We start from the raw sequence: 18,674 nt of genomic DNA on the forward strand, positions 1-18,674 counted from the left end.
ACGCCAGCGCCGGTGCAGAACTCGCATCGCATCTTACAAAAAGTACTCGCTGCGCCCTGGCCGCGAGACTGGAACATGCCGCTGGTCATCGCTGACTGCACTAAACAGCTTGAAGGTGGGTTTGAGATCCTCTCCGATTTCACAGACCGAGGCCAGGTTTCCGCATCGGTAGCAGTAATTCGGCGCACTCCACACGGTGACAACATTTTGGTTGTTAAAGTGGTATTTATAGCCCTCGTTCACTAGCTGATGAGCGCGTGCGATCAGCGAGAGATCATTGACATGGCAGAACTCATCGGCCACTCTGTCTCCGAATAACCATCCTAGAATTGTTAGCTGTGTGTTCAAGAAAGACCTGGATGATTCTCACCTGCTCCCCGAGGACTGACAGCCCACGTCTCCACGTCGTCTGGATCAGACCACACGAGATCACAGAAGGCACCCTCGTGAGGGATCTCCTGTGCACGGGCTACCACGCGGACTTGATCCAATGTGCGAATTTCAGGGCTCAGGCCGCCGTGAACACACAACACCTTGCCATCAATAATAGCCCCCAATGTCATGAAATCGAAGACCTGGCAGCATGCCTTCCATACTGAAGCACTGCCGTATTTTTGGAAGCATTCTTCGTAGAAACCGTATACCTGAGTAATTTGGCGCGACTCGTGATTACCACGAACCAATGTGACTCGATCGGGGTATCTAGGATATTGAGTCAGCAGTGAACACGTATCCGCCAGGAGGTGCCATGTGCGACCTACTTTGCTTTGAGACAGAGTAAGAGCGTTAATGTCTCAAGACTGAAGTATCCACGGTCCACGTAGTCGCCTAGAAATACAAAGTTGCGGTTAAGCTGGAGATCTGCAGATGTACCGCTGGCCGATCGGCTCCGTGAACTCGAATCTTCCTCGTCGTTGGAGTTCATGTTGGAGCCGCGAAGCTTCTTGCGAATTTTAGGATCTGAGATGCTTGAGGGAGGTTCGATATCGGCCGAGGTAATCACGGAGGGGGATGTCTTCGGCGGGTCGAGTTCTGTACCATCAGGCATGCCTCCAGAAACTCGAAAGAGTTCCAGGAGATCGTAAAATTGGCCGTGAATGTCACCACAGACTGTGACAGGTGTCGATACTGGTTGGATATTTGATTCTGCGAATGAAGTCAGATTAATAAAGCTGAGTTTAGGTTAAACAGCACTTGCCCTCCATCATGTATTCTTTGACAATCTCACACAGTTGTTTCATATGTGGCTCCGATAGATACTTGCAATCCTTCGCTGCCTCCAGCCACTCGTCAGGGCCCGCATTGCGCTTCAGTTTGGCAGGACCCGGTTGAGGAATCTTGCTCTCAGGCATGATAGAAAGGAATAATTGAAGAAACAGTGAAAGAGAGCGGAGAAGAAGAACGTGTAGAAAAGTGCGCGTCAAGGAGAAGTGTGACGTTTCCCCCGCAAGCTGAATTTCACCCTTGGCCGCCTTCGTCTGCCGAACTGTCCAGCTCTGCAACTTTTTCTCATCATTTCGTCTTCTCTTCTTTACGATTGTGCTCAACAATGCTCTGTGATACAGCTCATGGTTGAGATTTTTCACCTTATTTTGTTTGAAATTGGGACCTCGGTCTACTGAAGATTTATTTAGGTACTTCGAAAGACACCCAGCCTCCGGTCACCCTTCCCTCCCGCATAAGCATCCTCATCCTCTGGACAAAATACTCAGGCTTTACCATACAACGGAAGCCCGGAGATCATCTGACGCACATGCCCGTACATACACATCGGTGGATCCGAAGTTATGATTTGATCGGTCGAACATTACTCTATACAAGCACGCACTTGAAGGGAAGATACTGTCATGTCTCACTGGGGCGAAGGTTCAGTCAACATATTCATCAGTCATTTCCTTGCATACGCCCGAACAAAATCTATCTACACATGACCCATAGAAATGCAATCAACCATCAATTTTTCCGAGGAACTCAGTCACAACTTTCTCGAATGCCACAGGCTGCTCTACCATGGGTAGATGGCCGGCACGGTCGATGAGCTTCAGTTCGGCGCCACCATGTAGATCTGCGGCCATCTTCTGCATTGTCTGAGGTAGGACACCGTCATTGGCTCCAGCGATGAACAGGCCTGGCACAGTGGCAGCAGCCATGCGCTCACGGATATCGTAGGCACAGAGGGCCTGCACGCTATGGGCAAATCCCTTCAAGCTGTTGGTGCGCACAGCCTCCTTGACAGGCGCAAGGACCTCGGGCTGGGTCTGGTATGATTCCGGCACGAACCAGCGACGGGTGGTTACCTCGGCTAACTCTTCGCCGACAATGGGCTCATTGGTGTCTGGATCGGTAGAGCCTTCCTTCTCGCAGATGGCCACGCGGTCACCCCATGCCTTACGGTTGGATTCGGGTGCGGAAGAGTTGGTGTCGCATGCGATGAAAGCTCCAACGCGCTCCGGGTGAAGGAGAGCAGTGTTCAAAACGGTCACACCACCCAGGCTGACACCAATCAAACGAGCGGCCTTGGGAGGCACACGCAAAGCCTCCAGCAACGTAGCCAGATCAGAGGCCAGTAAATCGATATTGACAGGCTGCTCACCACTCTGCGAGCGTCGGCCTCTAGTCAAATAGCGCACGACACGGTAACGCTGGTTCTGTTGCTGAGCAAAGAAGGCGTCAAGGAAACGATCCCATATGTTCCAGTTGACTAGGATGGAGTTGCTCAGAACGACGACAGGCGCGTAGGGATCGGTGCTACCCTCCAGCCTGTAGGGGATCTCAACCCCATCAGAAGTAGTGATAAACGACTCGACAGCTGGGCGGATGGTCGAGGGAAATGTGCGAGTACGGCCATCATTGGAGCTCCAGGGACCAACGACATCTGGGGCAGCTAGCGAAGTGAGCTCACGGGGAGCAGGGCCGAAGGTGTAGTACCACTCATATACGCGACGCTTCTTAGATGTGACCACCTCGCTCATGAGACGCGATCCCCATGGGGTATTCATGGCGGCCTTGTGGGCCTCACCGCCAAGACCATTGACGGGGGCATACTCGTGGAGAGTCAGCGATTCGCGCGGGGCGGCGGAATCGATCGCCGCAGTGACAAAACGGCAACTCCGGCGCCATCCAGGCACACGAGAGAGCATCTCAAAATGTTCCTCGCGGTACCATTTATCCAGGTCAGCTTCTTTGGCGGGGTCGGGGTGAGTGGCAACTCGGACGGCGACGAGGACGCTACCCCGGGTCTCGGCATCCGTATCGGCTTGATCTTCTAGCGGGCGGAAGTTCGGGTTGCTGCGCTCATCCACTAGATCGTACAGTAAACGGCCGACATCAATTTGGGCCATAGTCTTCTTCTCCCGCTCGGTCTTGATCAGATCGGTTCTCAGATCCAAGTAGGTCTTGCGGGTCAACTCGTCCATGTCGGTAATATCGTACAAAGCCACATATTCAGGCTGTTCTCCATCTGTGGCACGGAAACGAAAGCCATTAGTGACAAAGGGCAATCGCAGACGCAGAGGCCCATGTTCAGTGTTATACCAGTCGTGGAACTGCGTGTCCGGCAGCGAGCCCTTGGGCTGCATTGTCACGTAGAGAAGACCGGGAGTAGGCATGATGAAGAGCTAAAGGAAATCGGAAATCCAGAATAGACAATACAGAGAAAGGATTCAAAAGATGCGAAAAAGCGAAAAGGAGGATCCCCAGAACATAAAGAACATCGGCACTCGAATTGCGCCCTCATCCGGGTGAAAGCAGAACCCGAACTTGACTGCCGACGATATTTCCCTTTTGGCCTTTTGTCTTTTTTACACCAATCTATTTTGTGTACTGTACATAATCTTTTGCACTACATGTTGATCTTCATTTATTCTAATTTCATCGTTCAATCATACCAGATGGCATTCATACCAAATCCTTGTTCGGGGATATCCACCCGCGCGACGCGTGCCAACTTCTCATCACGCCAGCGGTACATCTCAACAAATCCAAGCTGGTCATCGCACAGTGCAAGCCACTCGTCACTGAAGTCACAGGGGCTGACGGCGTTGGAATGGCCACCACTGGTCGAGGTCGGGTTGATAAAGAGCTGGCGCTCGATCTCGCCATGCGAGCCGAGCTTGAACGCGGTGATGTAGCCAGTCACATCGAAATGGTTTGACCGAGTAGTCGCGAACAGATACTCTCCACCTTTGGTGCAAAAAGTGACATCTCCACGATACTTGTTACGTGGGGGGAGGCCTAATGAGTTAGTTGTTACCATCAACATCGGTCGCATTTGTTGAAACTCACCGGAAGGCAGTAAGGGATACGTGATGTGAGTGAATACTGGCTTGTGGGTGCGCTCATCGATCACGTAGACTGCCAGCCGATTGCCCGCCTCCATTAGCGCGTACAGGTACTTGCCGCTCGGGTGCATCTCGACCCAGCGGGGGTGGTCGCCGGCATCAGGAGCCTCGAGGCAATCCACCAGTGTCAATTCGCCCGTCTTGGGGTCCTTGATGTGCGTCCAAATCTTGTTAGCCGTGAGATCGGCGGAGTACAAGTACGTCTCCGTGGGGTCGAACACCATGCCGTGGATACCAGTGTTGGGGACATATTCGTAGTTCTGGATATTGCTATCCAGACTTCCGTCGGGCTTCACAGAAAACACGTTACCGTAACCGGCGTAGTTGTAGAAAGGGTTGCCGTAAACATTGTAGGGAGGCTTGTGGGCGGCAAGCACGAAGATAGCACGAGTGTTGGTCTCGCTGCTGGGAGCCAGAGCTAGCGCGAAACAAAAGAAAGAGTTAGCGAGGGTAAACCGGACATATATTCCATTGACTCCTTAGACATACGGTGACCAGCTACCGGGTGCGACACTTGGTGAATGATCTCTGTCGGGCTGTTGACAGCGAAACTGTTCCACTTCTTCATAGCCGCGCCATATATCGCCTTCTTATCGTGAGAAAAAGTCATCCATGAGATGGGCTCGGCTTCTGGAATCTCGGTCTTTTTGACCAACTCTAGCGTAAGGGCATCGTCGTCGAATTGCACGGTATAGATACGTCCGGGGGCAGTCCAGGTACCGACCATCAAATGATGCTTCATATTGGCGATTGAGGAGTGGGAAAATGACCGAGATATTGAGGCAAATGCCCGTGAGAAAACAGAACGGATCATGTATAAGGCGAGAACTCCAATATAATGAAAGTTCAATGTTATCCGCATGCGGGGGGATATCGGCATCGAGGGGCGGCACCCTGCGGGAGTATGTTTTTACTCTAGTGCCGGTGTTGGGATCAAGTTTGCCATTATTTTGTTCTCTAATAATTTGAGGATTCCAGGTGACTATGAATATATTTCTTTGAATACCTAAGCCCTAAGCCCACCACGTTTTTCAAAGCTCCAAGTGCCTTCCGCAATCCGGGGTAGCGTCCAAGTATATCTGTTGTACGACATACTAACTTTGCAAATTGCTCTTGAGATTGTTCATAGTAATTTGGAGCTCGATTGCGGCGAGAATATGAACTCAGCCTGATCTATTACTATTAATAAACCGACTTCTCTTTTCGATACAAGCCTGAAGAGTACGGAGTAGACATTTCTAATCGGGAAGTGATGCCGGAGAAACACTCCCCCACACGGGCGGGTAAGACATTTCCCGCCCCCGCGTTTGAACTGTTGAGGTGCTGTTGAAGAAGTTGAAGAAAACATAATACTTTGAAACCGGACTCTAATGTACGTGTTTCAGCAAAGACACACCATCTTCAAACATAACCTCAAATCACTCGGAATCAATCATACACGCACCATGCGTCTGCCTTACGCCCCTTCCACCCTGCCTGTCGATGCGCACCCTGACACCGCCGACATCTATGCCCGCATCGCGGAGCGCAGAAACCCCCGTCCTTTAATCCCGCTTGACCTATCCCTCCTCCATAGCCCACCTGTCGCCGATGGCTGGAACAGCTTCATCGGAGCTATTCGGTCGCGCACTTTGGTTGACTCTGGTGTCATGGAGTTGGCAGTCTGCCGTGTCGCTGTACTCAATAACGCTGTTTACGAATGGAATGCCCACGCTCCACTGGCTCTCAAAGGTGGTATCAAACCCAGTCAATTGCAGGCTGCTCTTACACTGCCTTGCACCGCTGAGGGAGATATTGCCGAGCTTGAGACTAGCGCACTCACCCCACAACAGCGCGCCGTTCTACGCTATACCGACCAGATGACTCGCACCATTAAAGTTGAAGATGCTGTTTTTGCTGAATTGAAGACGGTCGGGTACGATGACCGCGAGATCGTGGAGCTCACCACTGGCATCGCCGGTTATAACTGTGTGAGTCGGTTTTTGGTTGCACTGGACGTCGGCGAGAACAACGGTCGCGAGATGAAAACCGTGGATGAGCTGGTTGTTACTCTGCAATAGAGAGAGATGAAGTGGAATGTTGCTGTGTGGAACAAAACACGAGGAGACTCCTGACAAACGATCTGTACAACATTGAATTACCGGAGCCATCCAGATCTACAAGTATGTATGAAAATTTGATCTCATTAACAATGTAAGACCCTCGTCAAGCTACCGCTGATACCTATATCTTGTTGCTCCACTGCTTCACCTATAGGCACTGCGAGTAGTAATCACTCTGCTTCTGGCAGCTGTACGGGCTGGCACAGGTGGTTAGACCGGTCCAGTTAATTCCACCGCATTGGGCATAGTGAGCTGCACCGGTGGTACTTGATCCAGTAGTGGTGGTGTTTCTGGTTGCCTTGGTGGTGGTGGTGGTGGTGCTGCTGGTGGTGACTGTGTGACTTGGTATCAACGATCTTGCTCGGGCCATAGAAAGACTGGTTGCCCATGCGATATGGGTTGAAATCACATCCATCAGGGTCACAAGTACCACTATAGCGGTCACTGCTGTATGTACCACCACAAGCATCTCCACTGCACCTAGTCTGGGTTGGGTCATCGCAGGGATGAGGTGTGACTGCAGTGGAGATCGAGTTGGCCTCCCAAATATCCATCTCAGCACAGCAAGAACCATAGTTGCCAGTACCAGCGTTGACGTCGTTGGAAGAAGGCTCCCACCCTTCCACGTTGGCCTGGCCGTTGATGAACTTAAGGTCGCGCGGGCATTGGGAATCACAGTAACCGGTGCCGTACTTAGCACCGGCTTTGTTGGCAGGATATCGTGCCATGCCACCATCTGCGTCCATGGATACGAAGTAGAGAGCACCGTTCAAGCCGCAGGGAAGGTTCGAGACATCGACATCGAAGGTGAACTCTTGATTGAGCAGTTGGAACATTTCATACTTGCTATCATCCGCCATCAGGTAGAGACGTGAGCCAATGTTCTTCTGAGATGCCTGGGTGACGAAGTTCAGCCGCAAAGAGCTGCCACTGGTGGTAACACCATAAGTGCCCGAGTAGTCGGCACCTTCTAGGGCGCAGTTAGTGGCACAAGTAATATCGTCCGGGCAGATAGTTGTATCCCACTCGTTGCCAGTATAGCAATTGGTGAAGCCGGTAGTGTTGTGAACCCAGCGCCAGTTGGCGTCGACGACAACCTTGCCGGTTTGGGAAGTGCAGCTGCCTCCAGTGGTGCATTTTTGCCAAGTCAAGGATGGGTGAACTTCAGCGGTGTTTGTGCCCACCGGTTGTGCCTGTGCAGTTCCGAGCAAGGCGGCCAACAGCAGGGCATCTTTGTAGAAATTGGAGAGAGTGGAAGCCATGATGAGGTCTTGATTGCTTGATTGCCGGGTGAATTGATGAGGAAATTAAGAATCAGATAGATACATAGTCCTTTTATATTCTAATAGGAACTAGAGAGGGTCACAATTCATCGTGCTTCCCAATGGAGAAGTACGACAAACACTCCGGGGACACGGAGGGAGTCCCCTAGACCCCGCGACTGGCTTCGGATGTAGTTGGTGTCATTTTGTGGAGGCGGCTTCTCGGTGCCACCGAGATGGCTGTGAACATTCTCATCGCTTGGTAAGGGGATAATTGTATTCGGCTCGCAAATAGCCCCCAACAACACACATCGTATGGAAACGCATTGGCGGCTAAATGGCTAGCCTCCAAATTAGACAGACAACGCCATGCTGTGTAGGACGACCGACTTGGAGATGTTAGCACACCCGCATTAAACAAAAATCTCGAATCCGTGACAAAGTAGTAAGTACCGTAGCCCAGATCTAGGGTCTATACGTGGTAGCCTTTTCCCCAGTTCTCGGTAATTTGTGTTGGCTGCGCACGCTGGCTCGTGGAAGTGCAATGGGATGCATTAGCGTCGTGAAGATAACTTGGTTTAATCACGGGGGTCAAGGAACCAATGCCGAGCACAGGCCTGTCAGCAATGCAGTTCTAGTCTCATGACACCTGGGTAGGTGAGATCGATGCATAATGTTGGTGCCGAGTGGCTTTGCGTCGCGCTAGAGAAAAGGTGGCTAGGAAGATGGAATCCGACGCATGGGGGAGTGAAATGATCGAGCTGAGATGTTTTCGTTGTCGATCCTGAGCCCAAATGATACTGTAGATCAAGGACAGGAGATCACATAGATCAAAGTGATGATTGAAGATCAAAAGGGCACAAAGTAAACAAAAGAAGAAGCCGAAGGCGGGCAATGGCAGCAGATGAGTCATCGCCGAAACCGGCAACCTTGGGAGTGGGATTCACAAAAAAAAAGAAAAGAAAAGAAAAGAAACCAGGACAATTCCTCTCCATCCTCTTAACTGTTCAACGGAGCACCAGCGGATTCAACACCGTTCTCTCATTTATTATGGCTTTTAGCTTCATTTTGACCCTGTCCGGCCCTGACCGTCCTGGTATTGTCCACGCGGTCACTGCATTCCTCGTCCAGAACAACCTCAACATTATCGATTCGTCGCAATTCGGTGATCCTGCCTCTGAGCGTTTCTTTATGCGCACACAATTTGCGCTTGCAAGTGGAGGAGATGAAGTCCCCGAACTCGAGAAATTGCGCACTGCGTTCGAGCCCACTGCGCAGTCGTTCTCCCTCAACTTCGAGATCAACCCCACTGCGAAAAAGCCCCGCGTGCTGATCATGGTCTCAAAGATCGGCCACTGCCTCAACGACCTGCTCTTCCGCCAATCCACCGGCCAGCTGAGCATTGAGGTGCCTTTAATTGTTTCCAACCACCCGGACTTTGCTACCCTCGCGGCCACCTATAATATCCCATTCCACCACCTTCCCGTCACCGCGGAGACCAAGTCGCAGCAGGAGGCCCAGATTCTGGAATTGGTGAGCCAACACAACGTTGATTTGATTGTGTTGGCTCGGTATATGCAGGTGTTGTCCCCAACCCTATGTTCCGCCATGTCCGGTCGCATTATCAACATCCACCACAGCTTCCTCCCCTCTTTCAAGGGTGCTAAGCCCTACCACCAGGCCTACGACCGCGGTGTGAAGATCATTGGTGCCACTGCTCATTTCGTCACCAGTGATCTGGATGAAGGCCCGATCATCGAACAGAATGTCGTTCGGGTCAACCACGGCATGAGCCCCAAGGAGCTGACCCATGCCGGCAGCAACGTGGAGAGCAACGTACTCGCCACTGCTGTCAAGTACGTGACAGAGCGTCGCGTGATCTTGAATGGCCACAAGACTGTTGTCTTCAACTGAGGCATTTGATTCTCACCCAATTCTGTGATTCATATTGCCCATATCACACTATTAAACTATTCCCTTCAGCGACCCTTTTGTGATACCTCTAGGTTAATATTTTAGGCCATGGGACTACCGAGAGAAAAATATCAAAATCAAAATAGATTCAGGATTCGAATGTATATAACATATATATACATCTATGGTTGTCATCACGAAATACAATAACTCATACGACATAGATTGAAATCTCAGAGGGAAGTGTAGAAATGGCAATATCACAAGATTACATCTTCTTATTCTATGATTTTGTAGTTGGTATTCTCCTCTTTTCACTTTTTTCCAAAAAAAAAAAAAAGCTCAGGGGTTGCCTGGCGGGGAAGGTAAGACAACATCAGCACTACTCAAAAAAAGATTCCATTTCCTATTCATATCTCTAATCAAGATGGCTTATGCCGTTGCTTCTCATCTCGAATACTTCACCATCCCTCTCACGGACTTCGTGACCGCCCGGCCTGAATTTGAAGGGTTTGGATTGGGCGTGTACATTTTCTCTCATGCCGATCCCACCCCGCGCATCCTTCTTCTCCAGCGCGCACTGACGGACTCCATGCTTGGCTGCTGGGAGGGCCCTGGAGGCGCATGCGAACTGAACACCGATAAAACGTTACTCGACTCCCCTCTGCGCGAAACGCTGGAAGAAAGTGGGTTGCATATACTACGAAGGCGGTAAAATAATATATGTATTACTAAGCATTCCCCAGTTTGGCCCATTTCGGCTGCCGTACTGGTACACATGCTTGGTGAGCTTGGCCGCCATTCTAGACACACGTTCATCTTATCATACCAAGTCCGTGAACCTCGTAGCTGGATTAATCAAAAGCCCGTCTAAATCACGCATGCCATATGCTCCACTTTCATCATCATCAGAAATCGGTACTGGCTTCGGCTCATTCGGAAGACGACTTGTGAAGCCAAGCCACAACAGTACTCCAGCAATCCTTATAGCTTTGATGGTTTTGATCGTTTCATTGTCCACTCCGGTTTCTTGACTGAACGTGCTCCAGAATATCTCATCCAAAAGGCAATAATCATCATACCTAGACCAGCTATATTTCAAGTGGATCTTATATATCAAACGATCATAAGCGTAGAGATTTATACCAAATGGAGCAATCTCAGCTTCGGCCTAATCAATTATGCCGAGTAGATTGCAAGAATTTTCGTCTGCCAGTATATTGAAGGAACCAAAATCATTGTATAGTAGTACTAAAGGAAGTAAAAAGATAGCCGGTAATGAGTTAAGAGACTTCTTGATTAATAGATAGAATCGAATAGGGAGAGAAGTAAGTAATAAATTCAGGTCTCGTTTATACTGATGGTATAGGCTCTCGCGGTACGTTTGATTAATATCCTAAGGACCTTTCTAAGATAGAGCAAAGAATCTATATAGTAAGACATATGATCAGTAATTCTATATATATCACGTAGAAATGAATCATATACTTTGCGTTGTCGGCCACAAGATTTTGGCGCTAACGAGAGAACTCGAGCGAGTGTTCAGGTATATCACCGTTATAGGCTAGGATAAAATCCAGGTAAGAGATACCTGGCATTCGGTTCATAATGTATATATAAAGCGGTTCTTTACTCTTATGATTTTCCCTAATCTATCCCTTGAAGGAGATCTGGGGTATCAAGGTACCGTAAATGGCTTTGACGAGATTTATAATGTCCTACTAGGGACTTCAGACGATACTGTACGACAAATTCGGCGTTAGGGCCAGCATAGACGGTATAGCTATACACGCCTTGCACGTCGACTGGAGTGACATTTCCACCAAGATACTCACTCGTATAGTTATCACAGGCTGAGCGAGTCGTCGTAGTCTTCTCAAAGAATGCGACAATTTCTTGTTCAACCTCGTAATTCATATCCCTGGTAGCCGTGGTTTTGCGTTCGAAATGTTTGAAAATAGAGTAGATTCAGTAGAACAGCTGTTAGGAGAAGGAAACCAACTTAACAAAGCATAAGAATGACGAAAGGAAGAGCGGTGTGCTGACAAACAGGGGCTGGGGGCTGGTTTGCCAATCTAGGTCTTAATGCATGAGACAGCTATGGAGTATATACAGCCACTTTTAGAAGTAGGAATTTCTGCCAGGAAAGATGAGCTGTGCTACGAGCCAATCGGCTTCCATAGAGCCATCCGGCTGAAGTAACCCGCACGAGAATCGAACATCTGACAAGGACATGGCCGTTTACTCCAGCTCTATCAGACGTGTGCAATATTTTCTACCCGCGATGTTCAAGCTGGTACATCTCTTCTGCCTCTTGTAGCGTAGCTTCCTCCCCTGATCTCCGGGGAGAAGACCAGGGTTGTCGACTGTATGAGAGTAGACGTAGAGTCTCACTCACGAGATAATAAGCGGGACCTAAAACACGGGCAATAATTGCAGGCAGCAAAAAGATGAGGCGATCAACTGGGTGAAGAGTATGATGCAAAGACACTGGCTGGAGAAAGGCATGATTTTGATGAACGATAAAATGCAAAGATAATTTGAGTGTTGCAGAAATATTTCAACAACGCATTCCACGCCATCAATATACTGATTGATTCGTTCAGTTTTCTTGAACAAGGAGATAAGTAACTAGGGTGTTCATTAATTTCCCGCATTTTATTGATGTAGTTTACTCAATGCGTTCAACCTTCCACTCTGGTCGTACTCTGTGAGTAGATCAGATCGCTCATGTGACTATCACATGATGCTTAATCAGCTTATGTATATGGACTTCTACATCTTCCCCCCACGTGTCTTGGTTGTTCTGACAACCACCACTTGTATAGGTCTAAGTTAGCAGGTAGCAGAGGGGTGAACGGTGAGTATTATGACGAAAGGAACATAGCTCGCTCGTGACGGGCATGATTTATATACAAACGAAGCAACAAACCGATCCGAGAGGACCAGAGAAGACCAAGGAAGGCGAGTCGTCCACTCCTGATAATTATCCGACAGGTGAATCCTCGGATGGGTTCATGGTTTTGCCCTAGCAGAACTGGAGCTGGACTTTGATGACCTAGGCGGGACTTCACCAGGCATCGGCTTGCGAGCCCACACTCTTCTCCTATACTGGTGGTCAGTTTGGCCTGTGAGGGACGTGAGCGATGAGAGATCAGAACTTACGCTTTGTGATACGCATGGTAGTGTGGGTCCTTGAGTTCACTGCGTATCTTGGCACAGTATACATGAACTTGCTCCTTAGTCCACGGCTCGGGGTCACCAAATTTCGTTAGCAGCCACATACACCATCCTTCCATACCAGACATCCAGTGTTGGCAATTGACCACACCTGCCTCCTTGAACTTTTGGTCTCTGGGCCATGGCCCAATTGGCCATTTGTAGATTTTTTCATGCACATCCACAAATCCTGCGTTCTTGATGCTATCCGACATGGTAAGGACGATATCGCAAGAGCGACCAGCGCGATCACCGCACTTTTGTATAATTGGACCCCACGAGGACAAGGCACTGTCGGCTGGGAGACTCCCATCGTCACTTGTGATAAAAGGGCCGGCCTCGATCTGCTCGATCCACCCACCAGGGGCCATTTTGCTGTTATGCAGTCAGATTGGGCCGGACACTTTGTTGTATTGATAACCTACTCAAAGCAGTGCTGGTAAACAATGTCCCACTCAGCAGAGTCAAATGATCCGATCATATTGCGCATATGGATCAGATCAAATTGTTCGCGCCATGTCCACTCTTGCAGCACATCATCGACCTCGATGACGCAATTGGGTGGCATCCAGGTAACCGGAGGTGGGAAAAGGTCAACCCCTCGGACAGTGGCATTCGGGAACATATCAGCGACATCGCTAGAAATGATAAGCCCTAAACATTTTCATCGAGGTCGGAACGGTCTACAGACGTACATGGCCCAAGTGCCCTTTCCGGTTCCAATATCGAGAACCTGTAGCGGGCGTTCTCGGTCGGTCCCGATGGGTGACCGAAACAGTGGATTGGCTCGATCTGAGTCCATGATGAGATCCACGAGGTGTCTGCCGCGATAGTCAGAGGCGGATTCTGGACTGGTATTTCAATACGTACCCTGCCTCGTAGGTCTCGAACTGTTGCTCATCGGATGGAATACTACATTTGACATGAGTTTATTCTTATTGTGAGGAATTCCAACTACCTACCAGTATTCTTTGTTGGAGAGCGATTGATATCTATAGGAGTGTGAGGTTATGTGAGATCATCAAGTGATCCAATCTGTGAAGCTCTTACCGTCTCCCATTATCCATCAAACCACGATAGATTGACGACCCAATCGAGGTAGTTTCCCTAATGACGCGTAAGGAAAATCTGAAGTATAAGATGGATAATCACATGCAAACTCACGACTGCCAGTCATCGGGGCTATAAGAACTCGCAGGGGCGTACAAGTCTGGATCCACAGCGATGGCCTCCATATTACTTCTCTCTCTCTCTAATGTTCTGTTTTGATAACCAAAAGGCGGGCAATATACAACTGTTATACAACAGTATACAACAGTTGTATGTGGACGTAGAATAAAGAGAGAAGAGAATAATAAAGTGTTGGAACCCTGGAGAGGTCCACGGGTTCAGGATCATATTAATAACCCGTGGAGCCCACAAGGAGATCGCTGATTGGCTGCGGATACGGCGATTTATCTCTCGTGGCTTGCCTAACTTCGTCAACCATGGGACTTGAAACCTTGGCGTTATGGTTCCCCACACGGAAGAACCATCAGCTCTCCGCGGGATCTGCTATTGGCTGGTTATATGATTCATGTACTTCCGTCCACGGGTACTAGTGTGTGCTCATGTATCATTGGTCAACGGCACGATGCATGATGTAAATATGTATGTTGTACAAGTATATCTTTGTGCTATGTACGGAGAGTACTTCGTATAGATTGGGAGGATTGGGGATACTTTCGGACTCGTATAATGATAGGTCAAGTCCAAATTAAATACCTCACCTTGCCCGTTACCCTATTTATGAATATGTCACAGACTTGACTACTTAACTGATTAAATAGGCACCTTCTGTTGAGGACCCCGCGGTCTATATTGGTTAGATCACGAGACGAGTTGTGCTATGCTCCTGTAGAGGATTACGCGGCAAATCTTGGACCCCGCCATAAAGGTAGCATTGGAAATTCATGCATGCATGCGCCCGTATGTTCTACTCGGTGGCATCTACAAGTCAAGTCCCTTCGGTGTTGCAGTACCCGCTTTCGAGCGGTGTAAGACCTCGTATCCTGTGCATCACTAGTTATATTGTTCTCTGTACAACCTCTGTATAACCTTGCTAGATAAATATTAAGACCGGTTAGCCCCTTCAAGACCACCAGACCAAATCTTGGAAAGTATCTATCATGAACGATGCCTGAAAGCAACCAATCAAGTCTCAATCAATTGGTTCATATTTTAGAACAGACTCGCGGAATACATATACATGTAAATGGTCAGTATGCTTGAACCCCTCTGAGCCGCCTGTTCTGAGTAGGACATTCGGGCTTTTAGAGACATCCCATTCCACACAGAATGCGTTGCAAAACCTAGAGTATATCTCAACGATTCTCCGCACCGATCATACGAAGCAACGGGAGGTCGATGTCCTGACCGATGTCCTTGGCATTTGCTATCAGCCAGCCATGGTTGGGGGCCTAGGAATAAACCAGCATGATTCTCTGACAATACAACAACAATCGGAAATATTCTTTCTTGTGGATGCGTGGCTGGAATCCCTGAATTCAGCCGACCGAGAAAAATCAATGCCTTGCCTTCTAACACACAGGCCCGAAGGTCGCCGAGGGATGACTGTGAGTGAGAAAATATTTGCGATGCATGATTTAAATCACATCGGATGGGTGGCTCCAGGAGACATAATTCGTGTCCATGTTGATTGGATACTTGCCTCTGAGGTGTCTTGGGCAGTAGGTTCGCTCCTAGAGGCGCTGTGAGCTGCGGGCTGATTGTGAATCTCAAGGGAATGGAAACGACCTATAATCTGCTAGGAAAACCCGGGATATTCCGAAACGATCGCTTCTGGCTTTCTGGGGACCATATTGTTGATCCCCGGATTAACGGATTACCTCAAGTGCAGGCGCTGATCAGTGTAAGCGAGAGAGCGAAGAAAACCTTCAAATTGACGGAATACCAAGGCATGAATGTCAGTTCTCTTTTCGTCGGGTCTTTTCCAATCGCTGAATTACGTCTATGAAGTACACTATTCTCCACACTGAATTCTACCGAGAGCGCGCGCAACCTGGAATGCTGGTCGTTGGCTCAGACTCACACACATGTTCCTCCGGGGCAGTAGGCTGTCTCGCGGTTGGACTCGGCGCTGCGGATGTCACCTTTCCATTAGTAACTGGGGAAACGTGGTTCAAAGTCCCTGAAACCATCAATATACGCCTGGTTGGAGCACCGAAGCCAGGGATCGGGGGCAAAGATATCATTTTATACATCCTCCAAGTGCTTAAACGGAATACTATAGCATCCGACAGAATCGTGGAGTTCACAGGTCCAGCACTCAGGCATTTGTCCCTTGACACCCGCTTCGCAGTTTCAAACATGACCACAGTTATGTCATAAACCATAAATCAGTTGGGCCAAATTCACTAACATGAATGACAGGAACTTGGCGGGATCACTGGTTTATTTGTGCCCGATGAAATTACCCACGATTTCATTAGTAGACGGAAACTTACGCGTCATAAATGCCACACGGCATATTTCAGGCCCGATGCCGATGCGGAGTACGCCGCAGTTCATGAGATTGACCTTTCGAACGTGGGGTCTTTTATCGCACGTTATCCAAAGCCGGATGACGTGGTTCCAGTTACGGAAGAAGAGGGAATGGAGCTGAATGGATGTTTTATCGGTGCCTGCACTACCACGGAGGAAGATCTCATCCTCGGTGCTCTGGTAATCGAACAAGCAATGAAAAGGGGATTAAAGCCTACCACAAAGGGGAAGAGGAAGGTCGTTCCCGGTTCAATGCCAATATTGTATCGCTTACGTGAACTGGGGTTATGTGATATATACGCAGACGCAGGATTTGAGATTGGCATCCCTGGATGCAGCTATTGTGTCGGGATGTCAGCCGACCAGGCCGCGCCAGGAGAGGTATGGATTTCCTCGCAGAATCGCAACTTCGAAAACCGGATGGGTAAAGGTAATGAACACTCCTCAATAACATGGCATAGTCGATTGAGATCATCCGAGTTAGGTTCAATTGGTCATCTCGCCTCTGCAGCCACTGTCGCAGCATCCTCTTTTGAAATGAAGCTAGTTGACCCTAGTGATCTGATTGCGTCGATCGATTTAAGTCAATGGGACCGGCTCAGAACAAAACGTATACACTTGAATACAACTAACTCGAAGAGCGACTTGACATATGTTGAGCCATGTGGTTTTCGTGGTTATCCTAGTGCCACGACCCAGACACAGAAGCACATAGAGAACACGCGGCTAGATAAAGACGGAGAAAGACAAGTCAAAAGTCTTCAAGGCAAAGTGCAGAGACTGGGAGACTTCATCGACACGGATGCAGTGAGTGTTTATTCTTTAATTGGATTCGTCAAATGCCAGAGCTGATGGTCGTTTTAAAGTTGGCTCCTGCTGAGTTTCTGATTGGCATGAAAAATAACATGGACGCTGGAATGTGCTGCCTGGTGCATAGATATCCAACATTCCGCGAACGGGCCCAGCAGGGTTTCAATATTGTTGTTGGTGGTAAGAGCTTTGGTTGCGGATCATCCCGCGAACAAGCAGTGATGGCACTATTAGGCAAGTCAGGTTCAATGCCATTGAAACGAATGTTTGTTTTTTGACCACGGGTTTCTTCTAGGGTGCGGTGTTCAATGTGTCATAGCCAAGTCGTTTTCGTTCATCTTTCAACGCAATATGCCAAGCCTCGGGCTCCTGGGTATCACAATGGAAGATGAATCCTTCTTTCAGCTTGCGAATGATGGAGTGTCAATCTCCATCGATTTGAGTTCACGAATCATCAAAGTCGCTGACAAGACGTTCGGATTCAAGCTGAGTCAAATGGAAAGCGAGATCTTCCGATTTGGTGGGATTGCTTCGGCTTTTGGACTATTCGGAAACAAGTTGCTTGAGGCAATAACCCCAGCCAAATTTCACCCAGGACCTGAAAAGGAGGCATTGGAACAGCCGGATAACCGATTACAATGGTAAACATTATATCCGAGTTCGAAAATCTGAAGGCAAATAACATGGATGTTGTAACCAACTTGCCCTCGATGCTTGGATTTCTACCGCTGCCTCTGCACTCCTTTTCTCCTCATCATGTTAATTCTACAAATCAAAGGTTAGAAGTGCAGCAAGAGGTTTGGGAAAATGGCATACACTTCTGACCAAATGGTGCTCGGGTTTATGTTCGGTATTAAAGCAGACAGAATACGTGGAAGTATTATTGCGCCATTTCATCTGCCTCCGATGCCCGTGATATCTTATCTTTCATCTTAAACACCTCATTTGCGCAGGTTACCTCTTCCGATCCCAGAAGAGCAGCGGAGTGGAAGACCGAGGCACCAGTGACGCTGTGGAGCAAGCCTATATTCGATGCCCTCACACCACCGCCAACAATGATTTCTGGAAATCTATTGCTTCGAAGTTTTCTTTTCCCCTGTAGTTGCGTTTGATAACGGACTAGAGCTTGCAGCTTATCGACACAGTCGGTTGCTTTTGTCCCCGAAGCACCGCCGTTGGTTAAAATCGATGCGAACCCACACTCCATGATGTCGGCCAATGCGCTCTCCCAGTGGGATTCGGGAATGAGATCAAAGGCGCGATGAAAGGTACAGGGCCGCCCGTCCGCTAGTTCGACAAGCTGCCTGTTACGGGATACATCGACCCACGAGATTTTCGGATCAAAGGGCTTTTGTGGGGATCGATTCAGAATACCGAAGACGAAACCGTCAGCCCCGTAGGACTTCAGAGAATTGAGCGTTCGTTTCATCACCTCAAAGTCAAATTCTTCGTAACAGAAGCCTTCCGCGTGTGGTCTTACCATC

At 48.9% G+C, this 18,674-nt stretch overlaps 10 protein-coding genes across 10 annotated transcripts; 4 read left to right on the forward strand and 6 right to left on the reverse strand.

Annotated features, from left to right (window-relative positions):
• Positions 1-33: 33 nt before the first annotated feature.
• Positions 34-1,352, reverse strand: sitA (TOR signaling pathway phosphatase SitA; the record flags this gene model as incomplete). Its single annotated transcript, XM_057186733.1, has 4 exons — positions 34-323; positions 371-702; positions 762-1,146; positions 1,199-1,352. The coding sequence occupies 4 exons, from the start codon at positions 1,350-1,352 to the stop codon at positions 34-36; spliced, it is 1,161 nt and encodes a 386-aa protein (XP_057038436.1).
• A 594-nt stretch (positions 1,353-1,946) lies between these two features.
• On the reverse strand, positions 1,947-3,608 carry N7518_005807 (putative alpha/beta hydrolase; the record flags this gene model as incomplete). Its single annotated transcript, XM_057186734.1, has 1 exon — positions 1,947-3,608. The coding sequence occupies one exon, from the start codon at positions 3,606-3,608 to the stop codon at positions 1,947-1,949; it is 1,662 nt and encodes a 553-aa protein (XP_057038437.1).
• Positions 3,609-3,877: 269 nt separating this feature from the next.
• N7518_005808 (lactonase family protein) lies at positions 3,878-5,082 on the reverse strand (the record flags this gene model as incomplete). Its single annotated transcript, XM_057186735.1, has 3 exons — positions 3,878-4,233; positions 4,285-4,758; positions 4,830-5,082. 3 exons carry the CDS (start codon positions 5,080-5,082, stop codon positions 3,878-3,880), a joined length of 1,083 nt encoding a protein of 360 aa, XP_057038438.1.
• A 703-nt stretch (positions 5,083-5,785) lies between these two features.
• Positions 5,786-6,400, forward strand: N7518_005809 (carboxymuconolactone decarboxylase family protein; the record flags this gene model as incomplete). The annotated part of the gene is made up of 1 exon (XM_057186736.1): positions 5,786-6,400. The coding sequence occupies one exon, from the start codon at positions 5,786-5,788 to the stop codon at positions 6,398-6,400; it is 615 nt and encodes a 204-aa protein (XP_057038439.1).
• A 266-nt stretch (positions 6,401-6,666) lies between these two features.
• cbhB (putative 1,4-beta-D-glucan-cellobiohydrolyase) lies at positions 6,667-7,704 on the reverse strand (the record flags this gene model as incomplete). The annotated part of the gene is made up of 1 exon (XM_057186737.1): positions 6,667-7,704. The coding sequence occupies one exon, from the start codon at positions 7,702-7,704 to the stop codon at positions 6,667-6,669; it is 1,038 nt and encodes a 345-aa protein (XP_057038440.1).
• Positions 7,705-8,754: 1,050 nt separating this feature from the next.
• On the forward strand, positions 8,755-9,618 carry N7518_005811 (formyltetrahydrofolate deformylase; the record flags this gene model as incomplete). The annotated part of the gene is made up of 1 exon (XM_057186738.1): positions 8,755-9,618. The coding sequence occupies one exon, from the start codon at positions 8,755-8,757 to the stop codon at positions 9,616-9,618; it is 864 nt and encodes a 287-aa protein (XP_057038441.1).
• Positions 9,619-10,045: 427 nt separating this feature from the next.
• Positions 10,046-10,333, forward strand: N7518_005812 (NUDIX hydrolase; the record flags this gene model as incomplete). Its single annotated transcript, XM_057186739.1, has 1 exon — positions 10,046-10,333. The coding sequence occupies one exon, from the start codon at positions 10,046-10,048 to the stop codon at positions 10,331-10,333; it is 288 nt and encodes a 95-aa protein (XP_057038442.1).
• Positions 10,334-12,633: 2,300 nt separating this feature from the next.
• Positions 12,634-14,072, reverse strand: N7518_005813 (class I SAM-dependent methyltransferase; the record flags this gene model as incomplete). The annotated part of the gene is made up of 8 exons (XM_057186740.1): positions 12,634-12,724; positions 12,784-13,212; positions 13,263-13,475; positions 13,533-13,658; positions 13,708-13,749; positions 13,800-13,829; positions 13,888-13,944; positions 14,002-14,072. 8 exons carry the CDS (start codon positions 14,070-14,072, stop codon positions 12,634-12,636), a joined length of 1,059 nt encoding a protein of 352 aa, XP_057038443.1.
• A 1,550-nt stretch (positions 14,073-15,622) lies between these two features.
• acoC (uncharacterized protein) lies at positions 15,623-17,835 on the forward strand (the record flags this gene model as incomplete). Its single annotated transcript, XM_057186741.1, has 5 exons — positions 15,623-15,802; positions 15,856-15,999; positions 16,270-17,187; positions 17,247-17,370; positions 17,510-17,835. 5 exons carry the CDS (start codon positions 15,623-15,625, stop codon positions 17,833-17,835), a joined length of 1,692 nt encoding a protein of 563 aa, XP_057038444.1.
• A 235-nt stretch (positions 17,836-18,070) lies between these two features.
• N7518_005815 (copper homeostasis protein CutC) lies at positions 18,071-18,673 on the reverse strand (the record flags this gene model as incomplete). Its single annotated transcript, XM_057186742.1, has 1 exon — positions 18,071-18,673. The coding sequence occupies one exon, from the start codon at positions 18,671-18,673 to the stop codon at positions 18,071-18,073; it is 603 nt and encodes a 200-aa protein (XP_057038445.1).
• Position 18,674: the final 1 nt, after the last annotated feature.

The sequence above is a fragment of the Penicillium psychrosexuale genome (assembly GCF_028828465.1).
Source record: "Penicillium psychrosexuale strain IBT 29551 chromosome Unknown utg000004l, whole genome shotgun sequence".
Lineage (NCBI taxonomy): Eukaryota > Fungi > Ascomycota > Eurotiomycetes > Eurotiales > Aspergillaceae > Penicillium > Penicillium psychrosexuale.